Source organism: Piliocolobus tephrosceles, chromosome 16 (genome assembly GCF_002776525.5).
Source record: "Piliocolobus tephrosceles isolate RC106 chromosome 16, ASM277652v3, whole genome shotgun sequence".
In the NCBI taxonomy this organism is placed as follows: domain Eukaryota; kingdom Metazoa; phylum Chordata; class Mammalia; order Primates; family Cercopithecidae; genus Piliocolobus; species Piliocolobus tephrosceles.
In genome coordinates, this window is record NC_045449.1 from 6,457,626 (window position 1) to 6,479,315 (window position 21,690).

At 52.2% G+C, this 21,690-nt stretch overlaps 1 protein-coding gene across 4 annotated transcripts in view; it reads right to left on the bottom strand.

Annotated features, from left to right (window-relative positions):
* SLC13A5 (solute carrier family 13 member 5) overlaps positions 1–21,220 on the bottom strand; it is a 28,627-nt gene extending 7,407 nt beyond the window's left edge. For 2 of the 4 annotated variants that reach the window (XM_023184637.2, XM_023184634.2), the window contains exons 1-9: positions 20,892–21,220; positions 14,683–14,811; positions 14,309–14,445; positions 11,554–11,732; positions 10,644–10,812; positions 8,806–8,928; positions 3,566–3,781; positions 1,899–1,999; positions 881–999 (exon numbers count right to left, since the gene is read on the bottom strand). In XM_023184637.2, the coding sequence (XP_023040405.2) occupies positions 881–999; positions 1,899–1,999; positions 3,566–3,781; positions 8,806–8,928; positions 10,644–10,812; positions 11,554–11,732; positions 14,309–14,445; positions 14,683–14,811; positions 20,892–20,993 (1,275 nt within the window). In that variant the 5' untranslated portion in view covers positions 20,994–21,220. The remainder of the gene's footprint in view (positions 1–880; positions 1,000–1,898; positions 2,000–3,565; positions 3,782–8,805; positions 8,929–10,643; positions 10,813–11,553; positions 11,733–14,308; positions 14,446–14,682; positions 14,812–20,891) is intronic. The other 2 variants (XM_023184635.2, XM_023184636.3) reach the window with 2 other exon arrangements.
* Between the last annotated feature and the right edge of the window lie 470 nt (positions 21,221–21,690).

The following is a 21,690-nucleotide window of genomic DNA, read 5'->3' on the forward strand; positions in this document are numbered from 1 at the left end:
TGGATGGATGGATGGATGGATGGATGGATGGATGGATGGATGGATGGTTGAATGAGTGGATGGATAGATACATGGGTGGATGGATGGACAGATGGATGGATGGATGGATGGTTGGATGGATGGATGGATGAAGACATGGATAGATGCATAGACGAAGGGATGGAGAGGTGACTAGATGGATGGATTTGTTCACCCCCACAAAAACTTAGCACCCACTAGGCACCAGGCTGTGTCCTAGATATTGAAGAAACAGCAATAACAAGACCAAGTTTGTCTATTACACTCCTGGATGGCTGGGCAGGTAGACGGTTGGTTGGAGGACAGCGGCAACAAGCTGGCTCATCTCTCCTTCTGGTTCATTTCTATCCCCAGGAGGGATAGAAGGAGGTAAAGAAAGTTATATTTTTGTGTATTTTCCAACATATTCTTCTCTTCCTATGCTGCTACATACTTAGCTAAAGAAAAATTTTGAAGTAGCTACCGTGTTAACAAAGAGTTCAGCCAGTAGAAGGACCAAAGGTAGTAGCAAACAATATTGACAAGGACTGGAAAGAAAGATTTCCCTCAGACAAATCAAAGCAGAGATTATTGTGATCAAACTCCAGAGGGTACCTGACAGCATCCTCTGCCTCTCTTGGCTAACCACGGTCACTCATTCCCTCATTCCTGCAATCGCTCAAAGGTTACATTCTGTCTTCCAGGCCCTATGCGTGGTGTAGAGTTCCTAGATTACAAGACAGAATCCATGTCCTCAAGGAATGTGCGATTATACGAAGGATGCAGGCATAGAAACACACAAGCCCATGGATGGAGGGGAGGAGAAACGCCACCCTCTTGACCAAGAAGAGGGCTCTGGGCAGCCTGTGGCTGGAGAAGTTACCTCGGATCCTTTAGCCAGGGCAAATCCGCCCCCTAGTAGCAGCACGATGCCCCAGGGCACTTTCTCCTGGGTTACCTTCCAATCCAGCAGGGGAGGGGGATAAAATGGAGTTTTCCTTTCTGGGAAGAAAAATAAACACACACACACACACACACACACACACACACACCAGAGCAGCATTAGGAGACAAAAGAAATCTAATCAAGGGGGAATAAAGCTGTTAAGGACAATGAGGTACCATCTCCTACCTATAAATTAGCTAAAGTTTACAATAATATATACATTGCTGGTGAGGATATGGTCAAACTATTACACACTTTGCTAATAGCATCATACATTGGTATAATCTTTTTGAAAAGCAATTTGGCCATACATTTTAAGGGCCATTAAGACTTTATATTCTATCACCTCAGCAATGTTACTGCTAGAAGTTTATCCTAAAGAAAAAATACCCTTAAAGGAAAAGCTATAGAGAAGAAAACATTAATTTATGAAAATAAAAAAATTCAAAACAGCCAAAATGTTCTATAACAGCAGAATGATTGTAACTCCTCAATGCAATATAATGCCATTATTAGAGAAAATATATTTGAAGACTGTAGCAACAGTGGGAAATGTTTATAGTGTAATATCAATCAAAAGTGGAAGAAGAAACAACAAAGAAATAGGATTCAAATGGTGTGTGTTTTGATTATAACGTAATAGACAGGCATATTAGCAAAGACTGAGAGGAAGAGAGAAAACGAAAAATTGCTGAATGGAAATCAGTGTTATGGAAAATTTGAAACATTTTCTGTTCCTGTTGTAATAATAAATAAAATTTCAAATGTTAAATTCAAATGTTAAAAAGCAAAAAAGAGATTTTGCACTAAATAATACCACCGGTGGCTTGAAAGCCAGTCTCCCAGGCTTTATCTGGGAGGCACTGTCTCCCTCTAGGGCTCAGGGAATCCCATAATGACCCTTTGCTTCCAGGGCTCCAGTCCCAATGACTGGGCCATCAGAACAGGAGACTTACCTTCCTCAGTCTGGCTGCAGAAGTTAAACTTGGGCTTCTGTGAAGGCACAATGAATAGCAGGGTGGCCACAAAGATGGCCACAGTGGCATCGGAGACATACCTAGGTGGGGAAAAGCACAGCTCAGCTGCTGCAGAGACAGTCACTCAACAAACCCATCTGAACTCTGGCAGTTCTGTGTCCAAATGCTCCTATGCAAGGAAACAGGCTCACATAGCCCTAAAAGTCAAGGTCAAGAATGGTGGCCAGGCGCAGTGGTTCACGCCTATAATCCCAGCACTTTGGGAGGCTGAGGCGGGCGGATCACGAGGTCAGGAGTTCAAGACCAGCCTGGCCAACATAGTGAAACCCCGTCTCTACTAAAAATACAAAACATTAGCCAGACACGGCGACGGGCGCCTGTAATTGCAGCTACTCGGGAGGCTGAGGCAGGAGAATTGCTGGGAGGCGGAGGTTGCAGTGAGTCGAGATTGTGCCATTGCACTCCAGCCTGGGTGACAGTGTGAGACTCTGTCTCAAAAAAAAAAAAAAAAAAAATTAAAAAATAAGAGTGATGTGGTAGACTGAATCCTGGCTGGAAATCAAGATGTCCACGCTCTTGACCACCAACTTTGGTGATCCTAAGCAGCCTAATTCCCCCTCTCAGCATGCATTCTCCATAGGTGTATTTCAGGACCTCTTCTTGACCAGGTTTTCTAGAATTCTGGGTTCACCAGGATGACCACGAAGACTTTGGTGCTGACCCAAGCCTACCTTCCAAATGAAATGGCCATCATAGGCAGCATCTCCCTGCCCACATCTTCTGCCTTTTCTAGGATGTACACGTTTCTCATCCTTTCTTGCATTCTGACAATGTCTTAGCCAGGAAAGAAACCACATGTACCCTCTTTGCCAAGTCTCTGTCTGTGAAGCTCCCTAGATGTGTGTCTTTGGAGGGATTTGACCAGATGTGAAGATAAGAAAGGGAAGATGGCAGAGCAGAGATTTGGAAACCAGAGCTCTGGGAGCCCTACTCCCAGCCCAAGAAATCTCTCACATCACAGCTCTGGACACCCCTGCCTGGCCAAGGATTTTCTGCTCAGCCTACTCAGGGAGGAGAAGATACCACAGGAACACATTTGGGGTCTTACTGTGAAGCTTGGTCAGAAAACAAAAATAAGTCACGAAACCACAAAGTGCTGTCTGAAACCCAGCTCCCAAAAAAGGAGAAGTCTTGACCAAGCATGAGTGCCCGGCCCACATTCCTCTTGCCACCTGTAGCCGAGAACAGCAGCATTTAGGCACCAGTGCACTAAGCCAGTGGTGTGTTTTATTTTTAAATTTTATTTTTATTTATTTATTTATTTTTTTGAGACAGAGTCTGTCTGTGTCGCTCAGGCTGGAGTGCAGTGCCATGATCTTGGCTCACTGCAACCTCCGCCTCCTGGGTTCAAGTGATTCTCCTGCCTCAGCCTCCTGAGTAGCCGGGACTACAGGCACCTGCCACCATGCCTGGCTAATTTTTTGTATTTTTAGTAGAGATGGGGTTTCACCTTGTTAGCCAGGATGGTCTCCATCTCCTGACTTCATGTGACCCACCCACCTCAGCCTCCCAAAGTGCTGGGATTACAGATGTGAGTCAACGCGCCTGGCCCTAAGCCAGTGATTTCTATTGAATCAAAGACTTACTTTGTCTCGCCCTCCACCCAGGCGACAGTCAGCCAGCCGGGCATGAAGCCGGGGTCTCGGGAGAACCACAGGACGACCAGCAGGAGGAAGCAGATCAGGACGTTGATCTCCGCGAAGGACAAGGGCCCCAGCTTCCGGTACTCCTCCTGCAGCACCTTGAGGGCAGCCTTCTCGTTTTTCTTGCTCTCTAGCCCGCAGCCCCAGGACTTTTTAAAACTGGAGAATGCAAAGATGAGAGAAGGGCAGGGCAGACTGGTTGGCTCAGGTGCTGGTCAGATGGAGCCTAAATGTTCTACAGCAGAATGTAGCAAAAAGACACGTAATGCTGTCCTCGCCTGCTATGGGGCCTGGAGAAAGGCCCTTTCTGCCTCTTTCCCCCTCCCGTTCTTCCATCCCAGAATGTAGTAGGGAAAAGTCTCTGTAGGGAGCCTAGAGGGTCTTGGCAGATGCCCAGCCACCTGGAGACTGGCTGCTCCAGGGTCACTTGGGGGAAGGCCATAAGAAGTTCCGGAGCCTGTGCAAGGTGGGAACAGGGCTCCCTCACATGCTCTCCAAGTCTTCCTCCTTCCACCTCAGCCTGGAGCTGCCTTCGATGGTGTTGGGATGCCAACCGCCATCACCAAGGTGGTTCAGGGAGATGCAGGGCATGAGTATGAACCCTGGCAGACAGGGCTAGTCAGGGGCAGAATGGTCCTTGTGTTCCCTGGAGCTGGAGGTGCAGGATTAGGGATCCAGGAGACCCTGGAGTTAGCAGCAGGCATGGCTAGGGCAGGAAGGAAGGCAGCCCAGGATGGGATCCTTGGGACCAGTATCCATTGTCCAGGGCGTCCTGCAGGGCCTCCCCTAAGGTGGTGTTGGCATGAGGAGGCAGGGAGGAGAGGAGGTTCTTGGAGGAGGTGTAGAGGGGAGCTCAGCTGTGGAGAGGGGATAACTGGGGCCACTGTGCACAGGACAAAGTCCTTAAGGTATGCTGAAGAGTCCATTCACACATTCCAGTTCCAGCCACTGTTGGTTTGAAGGGGTGGGCAAGGCCAGGAGTATTGTCCTGAAGAGCCCTCCCTTGTGAGAGCCCTCCCAGGGGCCCTGAGACATAATCAGAGGAGGGCAGGGGTTGATGGAATAGGAGCTCATTCCTGAAGCCAGTGCTGGATGTGAACAGCCTTGGAGAGTGTGAGGGCCAAGTGCTGGTGTGATGGTGGCTTGGCCTGGTACATGGGGGCACCAGGACATCAGGTCACAGCTTTCTGGGGTGCTCAGGGGTCAGAAAAGGAGGCAACACTGATGGGATCTCAGGTATGCATAGCTGGCTATCATCTCCCTGCTGGGCAAGGGGGCAAGGCTGTGCGTCCTGAGGGCCACCCACTAGGGACAGTCTCCAGACATTGGGCATGGGGATGGCTCCACTGTGTAAGATGGGGCCTCTCTGCGGTCACGCCCTTGGCTTGGTAAAGTTTATGCTCTACTAAGCACCTATCTGCTGCCACCTGTCGTCCTAGAGACTGTGGGGCTCAGCCAGGGGCTTCAGGTTTCCAGCATAAGGGGTGACCTTGGTATTACTAGTGGCCCAGGAGCCAGAGCCTGCATTTGATGCTGGCAGCTCATCCCCAGCACCAAAGTAGCTGCAGACTCAGGGGCTGCATGGAGTATGTAACCGTCCAATGCTGGTGCCCCACAGTGGTACCGCCAAGCCTTCAGAGTCTCTCGTACTGAGCAGCTTTGCTCTCACTCTCTGGGTTAATTTCATCTGGTGATGACCAGGCTGGCATGAGATGCAAGTAAATTGATCCAGTTGACCTGTGAGGGGCCGAGTTCAGGGTCAGGGGGTGGGGACCACAGTGTCCTTCTGCAGCAGAACAGCCTTCACCATGATGCACCACGGTAAACTTGGACTGAATTTACCATGATGCACATGGTAAACTTGGCTGCAGAGGCAAGAAGAGGGGAGAGATCCTTAAGCTTTGCAAGCCTCCGCCCTGGCAGGGGTCCCAAAGAACCCTCATCGCTATTACAGGAGGTGAGCCTGGTTGGGACAGTTAGGTATAACCAGTAATAATATCTCATGTAGTTCCTGGGGAACCTGGGGTGGGGTCTGGCCCCTTTGGCTAGATATAGCCTAGGAGGCTACACTAGGCTCCTCAGCAAGATAGTTTTTCTGGATTAGGCTAGAGGCCAAGACCTTAACCTCGTTCTCCACGATCATTCAGATGAGGAACTCAAGTGAGAGCAGAGCCGACAGTGGAGCTGCTTCCTGCAGCTGAGACAGGTGCTCCCTGGGCTCAGGTGGGGAGGCCCATGAGGCCACAAAGGCAGGCAGGGACTACCAGGTCTTAGTTTGTGGCAGGATGTGGCTTGGGCCAGAGCTGAATTACTCCCATTACTCAAGCTGAATGTAAAAGCTGTCCTCTACCTTCCAGATCTAGAACCAAACCAAAGCTCCTGTGAGCCACCCCGGCCAGCCACACTGAGTGCGTCCAAACCAGAGTGGCCCGTCGGGAAGGGGTGGGGCTGGACTGCAGCCACGCACCCCACCACAAGCATGCTCAGAAGACCCCTGCTGCAGACACTCTCAGGCTCCCCTGCCAGTCAACGAGAGCTGAGAAAGGCCGTGCCAGGCTGGGTGGACTCAGCTTCAGGTTCTTGGCTGCGAGTCTCCAGGGGCCTGACATCCGCCTCTGGCCAGATAAGAAGCAGATGGTGCCCTTGTGGCCCCAGCTCCACGCTGTCTCCCTCCTCTTTCTCAGTAGGCCTTAGGGTTCTAGGACAGCCTTGGGCCCCAACTAGTGCTTGTGACACCTGGTCATGCTTAGGTCTGGAGACAACTAAGGGCAGCAACCCTCAGCCTCCCCAAAAGGGGATGCCATGCACAGTGGAAGCCAAAGTGCCTGGGTTTAAGTCTCAGTCCCCCTACTTCCCTGTGACACACCCCTGTGTCGACCACATAACCTCTCCATGCCTCAGCGGCCTTGTCTGTAAATTGGGAATAATAACAATAGTGCTGACCTCACAGGTTGTTGTGAAAATTAATTAAGTTTAAGAGTGCTTGGGCCAGGTGAGGTGGCTCACATCTGTAATGCCAGCACTTTGGGAGGCCAAGGAGGGCGGATCACGAGGTCAGGAGCTCAAGACCAGCCTGGCCAACATGGCAAAACCCCATCTGTACTAAAAAAATACAAAAATTAGCCAGGCGTGGTGGTGGGTTCCTGTAATTCCAGCTACTTGGGAGGCTGAGGCAGGGGTAATTGCTTGAACCCAGGTGGTGGAGGTTGCAGCGAGCTGAGATTGCACCACTGCACTCCAGCCTGGGCGACAGAGCAAGACTCTGTCTCAAAAAAAAAAAAAAGAAAAGAAAGAAAAGAAAAGAAAGAAAAAGAGCACTCGAAATCGTGTCTGGCACAAAATGAACACTCAATAAATGTTGGTCATTATTATTTCTATTGCCCCATGTGGAGACACACATGGTCACCTGCAGCAGATCCAAGACCATCTCCTGAGAGACCTGCTTGATGGATGTGAGCAAATGAACAGGACTTTGGCCCTGGTGCAGATCCAAGAGGCAGGGCAAAGACAGCTACTGTCAAAGTCAAACTGGGTGGCCAGGTAGCCATGAGAACAGTTTCCCCTGCCGCATCCACGGGCAGGACAGAGTGGGGTTTGGGCAATGATCATTAATATTATTATTCTTACTATCATTATTATGATTATTTTGAATGTGTATAGCAACTTCTTTTTTTTTTTTTTGAGACAGAGTCTTGCTCTGTCGCCCAGGCTGGAGTGCAGTGGCACGATCTTGGCTCACTGCAACCTCCACCTCCCGGCTTCAAGCAATTCTCCTGCCTCAGTGTCCCAAGTAGCTGGGGTTACAGGCGTGCACCACCACGCCCAGCTAACTTTTGTATTTTTAGTAGAGATGGGGTTTCACCATGTTGGCCAGGCTGGTCTTGAGCTCCTGACCTCAGGTGATCTGCCCGCCTCAGCCTCCCAAAGTGCTGGGATTACAGGCATGGGCCACCACGCCCGGCTGATTTTTGTATTTTTAGTAGAGACGGGGTTTCACCATGTTGGCCAGGCTGGTTACAAACTCCTGACCTCAGGCGATCTGCCCACCTCGGCCTCCCAAAATGTTGGGATTACAGGTGTGAGCCATCGCGCCCGGCCTGTATAGCAACTTTTTAATAGGAGTTTTCAGAACAGTCCCTCCTTCAGAAGAAAACTTAGGAAAATTCCCTATTTTCCCCATGAAATCACGGGGTTTCCGTGGGCATTTTTGCCTCGCAGCTCTGGTCACACATTTCCCTGGTTTGACTTGACTCGACCTCCCTGTGGACGGAGGCACAGAGTACATGCACTTAACTCAGAGCTGAGTACTTTCCATCCTGCTGTGGTCTCATCACCTTTGCACCACAGATAAATTTGTGTGTTTTAGAAAAACAATAACTTTTTTTTTAGCTATTTGTCAGCCACAGGTCATGGTTTCTGTCCAAAGTCTGGCTGCCATCAAAGGTGACCCCTGTTGAACTTGCCTGTGTACTAGGAACAGGAAGGTAAACTTTCTAGGACCTGTACACTGCTGGGAACATCAGAAGTATTCAGTAAATGTCTGGGTTTGGATGGATTTGGTCGTAATCACTCCTGGTTTTACTCGACTTAAACTTCCCGTGTATTGAGGCACAGAGCATAATACGCTCAGCTCAGAGCTAAGTCACAGGTTTGCCGTGACCTGGCCTGATGGACCCACACGGCCACGAGGAAGCTCATCCAGCAATGTCGAACTGGCACGTGGGGACCAGCTTATCTTTAATTGCTTTAACCTGCCTGCTCTTGCTCCCTGTGCTGGGAGCTGTGCGGGGTGTCTGTCACCAGAGTGGCTCTGGAGGAATTCAGTCACTGGAACCCGAATGCAGATACTAAAGGACAGGACTGTGATATGCCCAGGGGCCGCTCAGAGATGGAATGGGGGTTGGAAGGAAAGTCAGGGAAGCAGCATTTGAGCCAGCCTGGAAGGCTGAGGAGGTGGGAAGGTAGAGAATGGCATTCCAGGAAGAGGGGACCACGTGTGCGCAAAGCTCAGGGAGCAGCCTGGGGTGGAAGGAACAGGAGGGCAGACTAGCAGGAGACGGGGCTGGAGAAAGATCAGGGTCAGATGCGGAGGGCTTTGTAAACCTGCCTGTTGAGTCTGAAGGCTCTTCTGCAGCTTGGAGGCATAATTAGGTATAATGAGGCTGTGAGCGGCTCAAACTTACTTGAATCTCATGTAAGCAAACTGGAGCCACAGCCAGGCGAACAGCAGCATTACCAGCATGTTGGGAAAGGCAAATGCAAACCAGGAGGCAAAGTTCACGAGGTCCTTGCTGTCAGGAAACAACCTACAAGGAGACACCGGTCCCCACCTCAGATGCTGAGCCGTGGGGAGCCAGCCTGGCCCTGTGTGTGGGGGCGGAGCAGCAGCTGGGTCCTGAGCGGCGGGCTTGTGTGGGGGCCATGTCCTCCTGAGGTCTAGCCTGTGGCCGGGCGCAGTGGCTCACCCCGGTAATTTCAGGACTCTGGGAGGCCGAGGTAGGTGGATCATAAGTTTAAGACTAGCCTGGCCAACATGGTGAAACCCTGTCTCCACTAAAAATACAAAAATTACCCAGGCATGGTGGCGGGCGCCTGTAATCCCAGCTACTCGGGAGGCTGAAGCGGAAGAATCGCTTGAACCCGGGAGGCAGAAGGTGCAGTGAGCCAAGATCGCACCACTGCACTCCAGCCTGGGCAACAAAGCGAGACTGTCTCAAAAAAAAAAAAAAAAAAAAAAAAAGAAAGAAAGAAAAGAAAAATACAGCTTTTATACACATGCATGTAATTTGACTGATAGCTCTGGGGATCCACAGAGCCCTCAGCAATCTCACCCTGTGGGTTTCTGCAAAGGATGGTCTCCCACTCAGCAAAACAAATCTCAAAAGCTTCCCAGAGTGGAGGCTGGAGGAGGGCCACCCATCTCCCATCCCTGGGGCTCTGCTAGCCCCAGGGGCTGCCCCTTTTAGCTGAAGAGTATCAAAGCAGACGCAGAGCTTTCCCCACTCAGCTCAGACAGGCTGCTCTTCCCAAAGAAAGTTACTGGAGAACGGTAAGGATATCATTACAGAAAACACTCCCGAAATTAAAACAAACGGGCTGTTGAACCTCAAGTTTCTGCCCAGCCAAGCTCCAGACCTGTCCTTTCCACCTCCCAGCTCCTGCACCCACTGCCCTCCCCACCCCTGTCCAGGCTCCTGTCTACAAAGGATGGCACCACCTTATTTTTGTTCCTGCCCACTGCAATTAGTACATACCTCAATTAATACATTTATTTCCCAGACGTGCCTGGAAGCCCCAGGCATCTTGCCACCCTCAACAGACCATGACTACCCCACGGCAGGGTCCAGGTTTCTCTCCCTCTTGTGATCCCGGCCCCACCCAGCAGAAGGCCAGGCACAGAAATGGGGTCCTCATGGCCTGCATCCCTTTGTGGCCAAGGCTGGAACGTTCAAAACCACCCCATGGTTCACCTGTACACCTCACAAGGGGACCCTGTCACCTCAAAGGCAATCAGTGGGACTATAAGGTAGCAGTGAGGCGGTGAATGACCCAACCCCAGCCCTTCATACCATCTGTGGACCTCGGATATCACGGCACCATCACCATTAGTCACCAAAGGCAGTGAGCCAAGGGAGTGGTGTGGAGTCTTTTAGAGGTGTCTGTTTTCTACAAGTTTCAACCAAGGACCCAGCGTCTGGAAGTACATTGTCATCTGCCATGCCTTTAGCTCAGCGTTCGATCCACACTCTCTCCCTGAGCCAGAATTCCTGAGCCCAGGGCAGGTGGTGGGTCTTGCGTCATAGCAGAAAGCAGACTTGGATGTTGGCTCCCCTGGCATCAGTAGGGGTGCCAGGACACAGAGGCTGGATGGGGTCACATCTTTCCACCCCTGCCAGGCTCCCAGGCCAGATCTGGCTGCCCCGAGCTGCAGGACTCTGCGGAGGAGCAGAGAGAGATGGGCAGGTCCCTCCAGCCCCGGTACCCACTTTGTCGCCCCCAGAAGGTGTGACCAAGGACTCACTCGTTCATTTGGCCCAGGAGCACCACGTTGGGTCCCGTCCCGGTCAGGGTGGCAGTTCCCCCGATGCTGGCCGCGTAGCAGATGCACAGGGTCATGGCCTTGCACAACCTATTCCAGTCTCGGTCCTCCTGCTGTCCCAGAGCGGGGCCTTCAAAAACCACTTGGCTCCCTGCGGTGGGCACAGCGCTGTCAGCTGAGCCGCTCATGGGGGCTGCCTGCCCAGCCCCAGCTCCTGACTCTGCTGCTGACCTGAGGATTGGGAGATCCCAGCTGTGCTGATTTAGCTGCCCCACTGGGCTCCATAAGAGTTGTTGGCAGGGATGTGCCCAATTCCTCTCTCTAAGCCCCAGGACCTTGCCCTGGGTCTGGCAATCAGGCCGTCAGCCACAGACCCTGAATCTACTGCTCTGGGCTGGGGATGGTAAGGGGACATGGCAGACGGCAAGGCAGATGCTGACTTGCCTTCCCTAAGCTTGGCACAGCAGAGAAGCAAGCATGGGACACCAAGTCCAAGACCTATGGGAGCAGAGAGAGGCAGGATTTGAGCTGCTCAAAGAGGTCAGAGAAGGCCTCCTTGAGGATGAGCAGGAGTAGCAAGAAGTGAGGGGCACCCGTAAGTGCTCGCAAGATGCCCGAATGAATAATCAGGTGAACACACTGATTTCTGCAACTGATGGGGACCGAGGGTGGGACTTTGTTCAAAGCTCTATTAAAGGATCTAACTTTTATGCAATAATCCCCTTCCTAAAACTTACGACAACAGTATTTTCTATTTTTTTTTTTTCTCTATGTGTGTTTAAAGGAGGACTCCAGAAAGCAGACAGGGAGAAGGGGCTGGCCAAAGCATTTGCCAGCAGAGGGAGGGGAAGGCTGCTGTTGTGGCCTGGCAGTGCCCTGGCCAGGGGCTCACCCGGCAGCTCATTGGCCTTGCCCTTGTCCACCAGCTCCAGGCCGGCCTCGGTGGCTGCGCTCGTGGCTTCCATCTGCTGCAGTATGGCCTCCACAATGGGCACCATCATGGCCGTGGTTGCCGTGTTACTGATCCACATGGACAGGAAGGCGGTGACGCCCATAAAGCCCAGCATCAACCTGCAGAGGAGGGGCAGGGAGGAAAGCCAGAGAATCCCCACCCCACCCCCATACTTCCTGGGAAGCAGCTGGGGACTGGGTCCACCCCTGCAGGGATGCACAGGTGTTGAGGCCAATTCAAGACCGGATATTCAAATAGGGATGACAGTTTGAGAGCCTCCCCATCCCCTTCCCTTTGTCTCCTCCATTCCTCTCTCCCTCCTGCCTCTCCCACACACGTTACTGATGTCTACTCTGCTTGCTTCTGGGGTTACCAAGAGGCCTCAGATCCAGTCGTGGTTCTAAGGAGCACCCCTGCCCCACCATCTAGCAGGGGAAGCCCAGGTATCCACATGGTGCCAACTCAATATGAGCTTGCCCTGGGGTTATGCCGGAATACCCCTACGTGCAGGCAGCCCCAGCTTCCCACTTCTAGCTAGGAAATTCCCGCCCACTCCCAAACCCTGCCTCACCTCTCAGAAGTTCAGACGGGCTAAGCAGAGTAGGGATAGGGTGAGCTGGGGAGGAAGCTTGGGAAAGTGTGACTCTTCTCCCGCTGCCACTCCGTCCCCACCATCTCCCCTCTGCCCCCGCATATACACTTTGACCCCTCCATGCTACAGTGGAACTGATCACACAAACAGTATTCAGAAAATACACTCCCTTTGCTTATAACCCCTGCTCCCTTCTCTGCCGTCTATCAGGAAGAATCCTCATGGTCCTTCAGAGCCTGCCCAACGTCCCTCCCCCGGGACCACCCTCTCAGTGTGCGCCAGGTGGGGCTGGTCTGACCTTTCTCAATCCTCCCCCCTACTCTCATCATCGCTGTGCTGGGCTCAAAGCACCTGTTTCCACGTCTGCTCTCTCCTTAGGCTGTGAGCAGGGCAGGGCCTGGCTCTGCTCTGTGGCTCCACACGCCCCAGCTGTCCAAGGCTAGGGGCAGAAGGAGCTTGACTACTCTCAGTCTGCGGGCCCTGTTGCAGTAGGCTCCTCCTCAGGGCTCCTAGTTCACCCGGGGGTAGGAGCAGGGGCAGGGGTAGGAGCCTGAAGAAGGGACCTAGAAGCTGTTCTGCACCACGGCCCAAGCTGCTGTCCACACAGGCGGACATTATGGACCCATAAAAAAAAAAAAAAAGCCTGGAACCCAGGCTAGGAGGAGGGGAAGAGTTTGCATGAATGGAGTTGTCTTAGAAGAACCAAGGCTTCTACATGCTATTTCAAGGCACCAAGGGTGCCTCACGTACAGGTGACCCGCAGGACAGCCAGTGCCTTGGACAACTGGAGACCATGCTCAGAGGAGCCAGGTGGCAGGAAGGAGAGAGAAGCATGTATGAACTTGGGTTTGGAAGTGGAAGCTCTCCAACGTGCTCTAGAATGAAACCCACTGGACTGACCTCCCACCCAAGCTGGCCACTCAAGGGGGCCAAGAAAAAGAATTCTGAGGGCCCCGAGGTCCACTTTCCTGGGGTCTCTCATTTCTAGAAAATACGATGGCTTTCGATTTGACGCTAAACCAATCACTAGAAGGAATCAATGCCAGGATGCGTAACAGAGATCAGAGAGCCACAAAGCCCCCCTGCTCAGGGGATTCTGAGGTACCAAGGGAGCCCCGGGCATGGGTCGCCTGCAGGGCAGGCCAGCGTCTGTGTGTGCTCGGGGTCTAGCACAGCCCCCAGCACAGGGGCGCCTCAGGAGGAATTTACCGTGAACTGACCAGGAGCTGACTCCCAAGGGCTGGGCCTGGGACATGGCATCATTGAGGGGACACATTACCTCAAAAGGAAGATGTGCCCTGAGTTTCTGATTACAGAGGACACAGAGCTTATCAGAGAAGCTGGGTCCAATCCCCGTGTGTCCATGAGCAAATCACTTTACCCCTCTCTGCCTCCAATTCCTCATCCACAGAATGTGGGCGGTAAGAAGAACTCAGAATTGTGAGAATTCAATGAGGCAATGAATAAGCTTCTGACATCATGCTTGGGGCCTTGTAGACACTCAATATACCCATTATGATCATGATTGATTATGGTTATGATTATGGTTATAGTGACTCCATGGCTCGGCTGGAAATGGCCAGCTAGATTGGCAGGGGAGATTTTGAAAATGGAAAGAGAAGCTGGGGTACTGAGTGATGTCGGGGAAGATGAATTAAGAAGCTTCTTTGCAGTGGGAATAGATGCTCCAGCTTGGAGAGAGGACCTTTCTGTTTCCCCATGAGCTGGGTAGTTGAGCCACTTCTGGCCTGCTTCCCCTACGCCATCAGACACAGCTTGATCCAGCCTCTATCCAATTTGTTCCCTGTGGAACCCTGCAGCTAGCTGCCTCCCCCAGGAAGCCTTCTGAGCCTGCAAGGACTCTTGCTGACCCACCTCCTCTGGATTCAGAGGACCCTTACTTACTGCTGCTCACCGTGTGCCACCACCACGCATGCATCTGGTCTGTCCAGCTAAAGCTATAATGTGCCCCACCCCTCCAAGTCCAGGTAAGCCCATGGCCAGCCCTCACCAGTGGGCGGCCCGGTCTGTGCCACCCTCCACCCCCTTGCAGCCCTGGGGCTCCGGGAGAGCCACGTGGCAAGAGAGAGAAGGCGTAATTACTGTGCAGGCTTGGCCCCCACCCAGAGGAGCGTGCGCAGGGCTATCCTCTTGTGCAGGTTCCAGCGCTCCACAGCCACGGCCACGATGAGGCCGCCCAGGAACAGCATGTTGGTGTCCTTCATGTACTGGACACACACCTGGAGCATGGCACGAAGGCCCCATCAGGGCTGCCCCTTGCCACACTAGAGCCACCCAAGTCCCAGATGCTGACTTCAGGGACCGCTTGGAGTGGGGATGCAGGCCCGAGTGGTGTCTCCCTGCCAGGGAGAACCCACAATGGAGGGTTTTCCGGTCACCCCCAGGCCTGTGCGGCTCACAGAGTAAAAGACAAGGGGAGAACCAGGAAGTCACCAGGATCCCCTCGGTCTGCTTACCTGCTTGGAGTCCAGAATCTGGAAGAGTGGGAAAAGCAAGACAGGCAAGAGAGAGGTGACAGCCAGAGGGATGACTTCTGTGCACCAGTAAATGGCCATGAGGATGATGATGTAGGCGCACCTGACAAACTGAAGAGACAGTCCTGAGGCTTTGGCATGTGGCCGCCTCACTCTCCCCACCCCCAGAACCCTCCGGACGGCAGCTGGCGTGGATTGTCAAGACACAGGGGTGATCTCAGAGGGAATCCACTCAAAGTCATCCTGTTCCCCAGCCCTGGTCAGCACAGCTTTCTGGGGCCGGGCTGGGGAGGCAGGCATAGGATCTATCCTCAAAGGACTCCTGCCCCATGCCCACCCCTCCTCCCTGCCTCCCTCCTTTCCAGATGTGTGGTTCTAGACACGTTCTTTGATCTTCTCAAATCTTGGATTAGCTACCTCTCAAAAGAAAAGATGAAGAATAGGACAAGGAAGAAAAGGAAAAAGGAGGAGAAGGAGGAGGAAGGGATAGAAGAAAGAGAGGAAGGGGGACAGAGAAGGAAGAAAAGAAAGGAAGAAGAGGGGAAGGAAAAGAATAAAATACCTGTTAGTTCGGTTTTTTTAAGATGGAGTTTTGCTCTTGCCACCTAAGAGGCGCTTATTCTAAGAGAAGTGACTCAGGAATGGAAAGCCAAATACTGCATGTTCTCACTTATAAGTGGGAGCTAAACTATGGGTACCCAAAGGTATATAGCATGGTAGAATGGACACTGGAGACTTAGAAGCAGGGAGGGTGGGAGGGGAGTGAGGGATTGAAAAACTACATATTGGGTACCACATACATTACTCATGTGATGGGTGCACTAAAATCTCAGACTTCACCACTATACAATTCATCCGTGTAGCCAAAACTACGTGTTCCCCTAAAGCTATTGAAATAAAAATAATAATTATTATATAATAAAACTAGCCACCTCCCTAGGTTGTTTTATCTTTCATTGGCTTTTTTTTTTTTTTTTTTTTTTTTATGAGACAGAGTTTCGATCCTATTGCCCAGGCTGGAGTGCAACAGCACGATCTCAGCTCACTGCAACCTCCACCTCCCGGGTTCAAGCGATTCTCCTGCCTCAGCCTCTGGAGTTGGCATTACAGACATACGCCACCAGGCCAGGCTAATTTTTGTATTTTTAGTAGAGATGGGGTTTTGCCATGTTGGTCAGGCTGATCTCGAACTCTTGACCTCATTATCCGCCCACCTCAGTCTCCCAAAGTGCTGGGATTACAGGCATGAGCCACTGCGCCCAACCTCAAAGTTCCTTCTTAAATGTCTCTCTGCACCCCCTCCACAGTCTGGTTTGCGCCCTTCCTCTGAGTACCCTCCCCAGCCATTAGCATATGGGGTTGTCACTGTTTCCTCAACTGTCCTTCTACCACCACAACCAGTGCATGACTCGAGAGCACAAACAGCACAGTGAGTCCTCACTTAACATCATTGATTGGTTTTTGGAAATTGCAATGTGTAAGTGAAACAACGTAAGCCAATATTCCCATAGGCAAATTGCTAGAAACAACAGTTAAATTTCTGGTCACAAAAACATCACGGAGATCCTAAACAAGGACCAAAACACTTCCAATATTAAACATGGAAAGGAATGTGAGCTATACATATGCTTAAGAAACGTTAATAAAAACAAGTTAGATAATTATCCAGTTATGGCAGGTGGCCAGAGCCTGTTCCGGCAGCTCAGGGTACAAGGTAGAAACCAGCACTGGACAAGATGCCAGCCCATTGCAGAATGCACAATGAACGCACACCCACACTCATTCAGATGGGGACCATACAGACCCTCTAATTCACCTAACGTGCACAGGTTTGGCATGTGGAAGGAAACGATAGTAGCTGGAGAAAACCAATGCAGACTATGAGGATAACATGCAAACTCCACACAGACAGTGGCCCCAGCTGGTAATCATTTTCTTTTCTTTCTCTCTCGCTCTTTTTTTTCTTTTTTTTTGAGACAGGGTCTCGCTCTGTTGCCCAGGTGGGAGTGCTGTGGCACAATCACAGCTCACTGCAGCCTCCACCTCCTGGGCTCAAGGGATCCTTCCTTCCCCCCGCTCCTCCCGTCAACATTATAATGAAATGATGTTGAATGAATCGATATTATTCAAGAACCCGCTGTATTTGTAGATCACTGCCCTCAGCATCCAGAACAGGTTTAACACTTGGGATATCTTTACAAATGCTTATTTATTTATTTATTTATTTATGAGACGAAGTCTTGCTCTGTCCCCCAGGCTGGAGTGCAGTGGTGCGATCTAGGCTCACTGCAGCCTCTGCCTCCCGGGTTCAAGCGATTCTCCTGCCTCAGTCTCCCAAATAACTGGGATTACAGACAAGTGCCACCACGCCCAGCTAACTTTTGTATTTTTAGTAGAGACGGGATTTCACCATGTTGGCCAGGATGGTCTCCATCTCCTGGCCTGATGATCCATCTGTCTTGGCCTCCCAAAGTGCTGGGATTACAGGTGTGAGCCACCACTCCTGTCCATCTTTGCAAATGCTTATTAAAGGAATCAATAGCATTCATCTGAGTTTAACTCTGACAACGCTGCGGAAGAACAGATGCACCTGTACACAATCCCTGCTTCTCATCACCCAGAAGAGCGTATGTATTATTTGCACAAAACATTGCAGGAAGACTTAGAAATTCTTTGTCGGGGTTGTGTTACCAGCTACAAGAAATACATCTTTTTCAGCATCCCAGGGCACCTCCCTACTGGCAAGGCAGGGTTACTCAGCCTCCGAACACTGACATTTTGGGTTAAATGATTCTTTGTTGTGGGGGCTGTGTACTGCAGGATGTTTAGAGCACCGCTGGCCTCCACCTGTGAGATGCCAGTAAGACTGTCTCCATTTGGGACGGCAAAAAATGTCTCTGTACTTTGCCAAAGGTCCCCTGCTGTGGGGCAGGGTGAGGGCAGGAGAAAGGATCAATGCTGGTTGACAGCCACTGAACTAAAGGCGGAACAGCAGCATCACAGGAAGCCCAGGCTTTGACACCAGACAGATACGATTGGCGCCCGCTGTCAGCCACTGTCTGGCCTTTGGCAGCCACTAACTTCTTTGGGCGTTGGTGTCAGGGGTGTACCACTGGGCAGGCCATGAGAATGATCCCCTCCAGGGGCAGACAATGAGAGGGCGCATCGGAGAGAATTTTAAAACAATAATATTAGCTAAACATTAGTTTGCTTCTTCCTATCATCAGGTGATAGCAATTCTAAACAATGTCGCTCATAAATTACTCCTCCTGCTCCCAATCCTGGCCCCAATCCCCTCTTGTTTCATGTCTTCATCTGCAAATCGTGGATTTAAGAGTCCTCATTCTTCCCATATGGCGCACAAAGTCCTCGGTAACTTTTGATTCTCTAAACTTAGAAGCAGTAGGTGGCGTGCGTCACCTGTGTACACTGTGTGTTCCTGGAGGAGTCAAACAGACCCACTAGGAAAGAGGATGAGACACAAGGTTAACTGCCCCCTCACTTCCATGCCACTATTTGGAAGCCCAGGAGGTGCCTCATCCCTGAAGTCAACAGGCTTGATTCCCCTAGTCTAGAATATGCCTCCACAGTGTCAAGGGGGAGGGCAGGATGGAAAGCAGATGTTAGAAAAGGTTAACACTAACAAGTCACGGTGTCCTGACACACCACTTAATGAAAAAATGCAGCCAAAACCTACTGTGTGTGTGTGTGTGTGTGTGTATGTGTGTGTGTTTGGGAAGAGAGAGAGAAGAGATTGATTGGTTTCTGGAAAGATGTTCATCAAAATATGAATAACTTATAGGATTTGAGGGTATTTTTATTTGTATTTTATACCTTACAGATTTGTAAAAAAAAAAAAAAAACTTTTACATTTTCATAAAATAAATGATACAATAAATTTATCATTTATTGTATTAATTTTTTTTCATAAAAAAGGACCCAGAGAAAGGATAGAGAAAGTGGAGCACAGATGAGACCAGGAGGGAGTGCAGGTAGAGACAGGAGAACTGGAGACAGCCGGTGAGGAGAGGGGCCTGGGTGTTGGGAGAGGGTGGCGTGCCCTGGGAGTCACCTCCTGGCAAGGACTGTGTTGCTCAGGCTGCCAAGGTCCTGCCAGCTTCTCACCAGCTTCCCAGCTGCCCTGCCTGTGCTGTGTACCCTCTGGGTTTCCTTGCACAATGGGGTGGCCATGGGGGGTGGACGCATGGTGACCGAAACAGGCACAAAGGGAAAAAACAAGAAGACAAGGTCCAGGGTCCTCACCCAACCCCGTCAGAAGGAAAGCTCATGAAGGCAGCCTTTGGAAGGACTCTCCCTGGGTTCTCTGCTTCCCCTCGCTGGTCCTCATTCACAGGACAGCTTAATCTCTCTCTCTCTCTCACACACATACACACACTGAGTTGGTGTTTCCAGGTCAGGGTGTGTGTGTGTGTTTGTGTGTCTGTGTGTGTTTGTGTGTTTGTGTGTTTTGTGTGTTTGTGTGTCTGTGTGTTTGTGTGTTTATGTGTGTTTTGTGTGTGCGTTTGAGTCTGTGTGTTTGTGTGTTTTGTGTGTTTGTGTGTGTTTTCTGTTTGTGTGTGTGTTTGTGTGTTTTGTGTGTGTGTCTGTGTGTTTGTGTGTTTTGTGTGTTTGTGTGTCTGTGTGTGTTTGTGTTTGTAAGTGCGTGTGTGTGTGTGTGTGTATGTGCGTGTGTGTGGGGTCTCCTGGGGCAGGAAGGTCAGCCAAGCTACTATAATCATTCCAGGGAACATCACTCCCTACCAGCAGGGCTGAAATCGCAGCTCTCCTGCCTGGCTCCTTCCCCTGGACAATAACAGCCCCAGGCTTCTTGCTACAGAGGAAGTGTGACTGCTCACAGGTGGTGCGGCACCTGCAGAGCCTCCACAGTTGGATCTGCTGTCCTTGACCCATCCAGGGCCTGTGCTAGGCCCACCCAAGGGCTCCTCCCAGTCTCCCCCTCCCCCATCCTAGGAACCAACGTTAATCCCTTTTGATTCCCAAAGCCTTAAAGTGTCAGAACCAAACCGCCTAGCCCCATTGTACAGATGAGAACACCAAGGCCCAGAGAGCACAGGCACTTGGCTAAAGTCACACAGATGAGAGAATGGTGGAAGTCCAGTTCTCTTGCAGGTTGGCTTCCTGACACCCCAGTGCACTCCCTTCCTCTAGAGCTCCCCCAGAGCATCCCCTGAAGAGCTCCTCTGTTTCCCAAACCTGCCTGGGGAGGGGAGCGGGGGAGCTGGAGGTTTCCTGTCTGGGCTGAGAGTGAAAGGGCTGAAAGAAGGAACGAGGAAGGAGCAGCCAGCAGCCACAAAAGGCTTCAAAGGGCTCGGGCCTCTGCCAAACTGGCTGTGCACAGCACAGTGGAGCCTGCCCCCACCCTGCGGCCAAGGCCATTCATTCTCTGTCTCCCTCACAGAAGCATTAGGAGACTAGGGCCTGGGAGGAAGCTTCCCTGCCACTCCAGGTCCTGCCACCCAAGGCGTGAGCTCTGGGAATGTGTCCCGCCTCCTGCTACAGCCCCAGCAGGCAGCAGGCAAAGCAGGCCAACCCCGACCTGCCTGCAGCCTGGGGCAGGATTATGAATCAGTTGTGGCTCTCCAGGTTGGAAGAAAGGTGGATCACAGATAGAGACACTAAGGCCCAAGGAAGGACCAGAGAGTGGCAAAGACAGCGCAGGATCCACGTGGGTGATGATTTTTATCCTGCAGGTCCCTCCTGACGGCGGAAGTCACCTACAGCTTGAAGTCTTCTTTGGCGAAGGGAAAAGACAGGAGAGAGAGAGGGAAAGGCAAGCTCCCAGGTTCTCTGTTGGCGCAGGTGGCATTCTGGGAGGAAACGGGGTTATGCACTGTGGGGAGATTCAGTTCGGAGCCAGGGGCTGAGCCTAAGGCTGGGATCTGTGTGACTGAGATCTGTGCTCACTTCGAGGTTTCTGTGCTTGCCTGGACGGCTTTTGCACCCTGGGATCTGTAAACCCCAAGGGTGGTGCGCCCTGGGGTCGCCATGCCCCTCGGATTCTTTACAGGGCACCTCCCATCTGGCACCTGGAGCTCCTGAGTGCGCGCGCCCCGGGAGAGCCGTGCCCCCCACGAAATCCGTGCGCTCCAGCTCAGGGCTCCCGGATTCGGTGTCCCTTAGTGGGCACCGGGCGCCCGGTGTCCGAAGGGCTGCCTGGAGATGCAACTGACCTTGGCGGGCATCAGAATGACGAGTGGCAGCAGCAGGAGCGGGGTGACGAACAAGATCACGAAGGACTTGAACTTGGAGACATAGCTCAGCGCCGAGGCCATCGCGCGGGAGGGAGACTGGCGGGCGAGACGAGTGAGGGGCAGCCAGAAGCGCCGCGGGCTTAAGAAGGGGCCGCAGTCCCTGGGGATTGGGGAGGGGGCGGTGACAACTCCGCCCCGCACGGGGGCGCCTCCCCACGGCCCTGGGGCGGGGCCATCCCTCGGGGTCGGTGGGACGCGCCTGCCCCCAGTTCTGCCACCCGCGGCGGTGGGAGGCGTCTTTGGACTCCAACGCTTCGGGCCAGCCCTCTAGGGGCAGCCTGGGCCCTACCACCTCGCGCTCTTCAAGCCTCTGCTGCGCTACCCGGGCAGAGGTGCGTCCCGGGGCTTCCAAGCGGGGCGTGTTTAGGTCACTGGTGCTACCCGCTTTGGCGTGAGGCGCCCTCCCGCGTCCGCACCTGCTCTTTCCTGGGCTCTAAAGGGTCCCGGATGAAAATCTCTGCAGGCCTCTGGGTCTCTCAGGTCCATCTCCCCGATCTCCCTCTCCTTTCCATCTCCTTACTTCAGCCCCTACCATGTCTCTCCGGGAGGTGTCCCCGCACGCCCTGCGCCCTCTGCACCGCGGGCCTAGTTTCCCAGTCTCCCTGGCTTCCTCGCCACGTCCGCCCCACTCTGGGTTCAGGACCCCTTTTCCCCGCTCGCACTCTCCTCCCCTGAGCTCCTGGGCAATAGCAGAGGGAGGCGAGGCCACTGTCCTGCG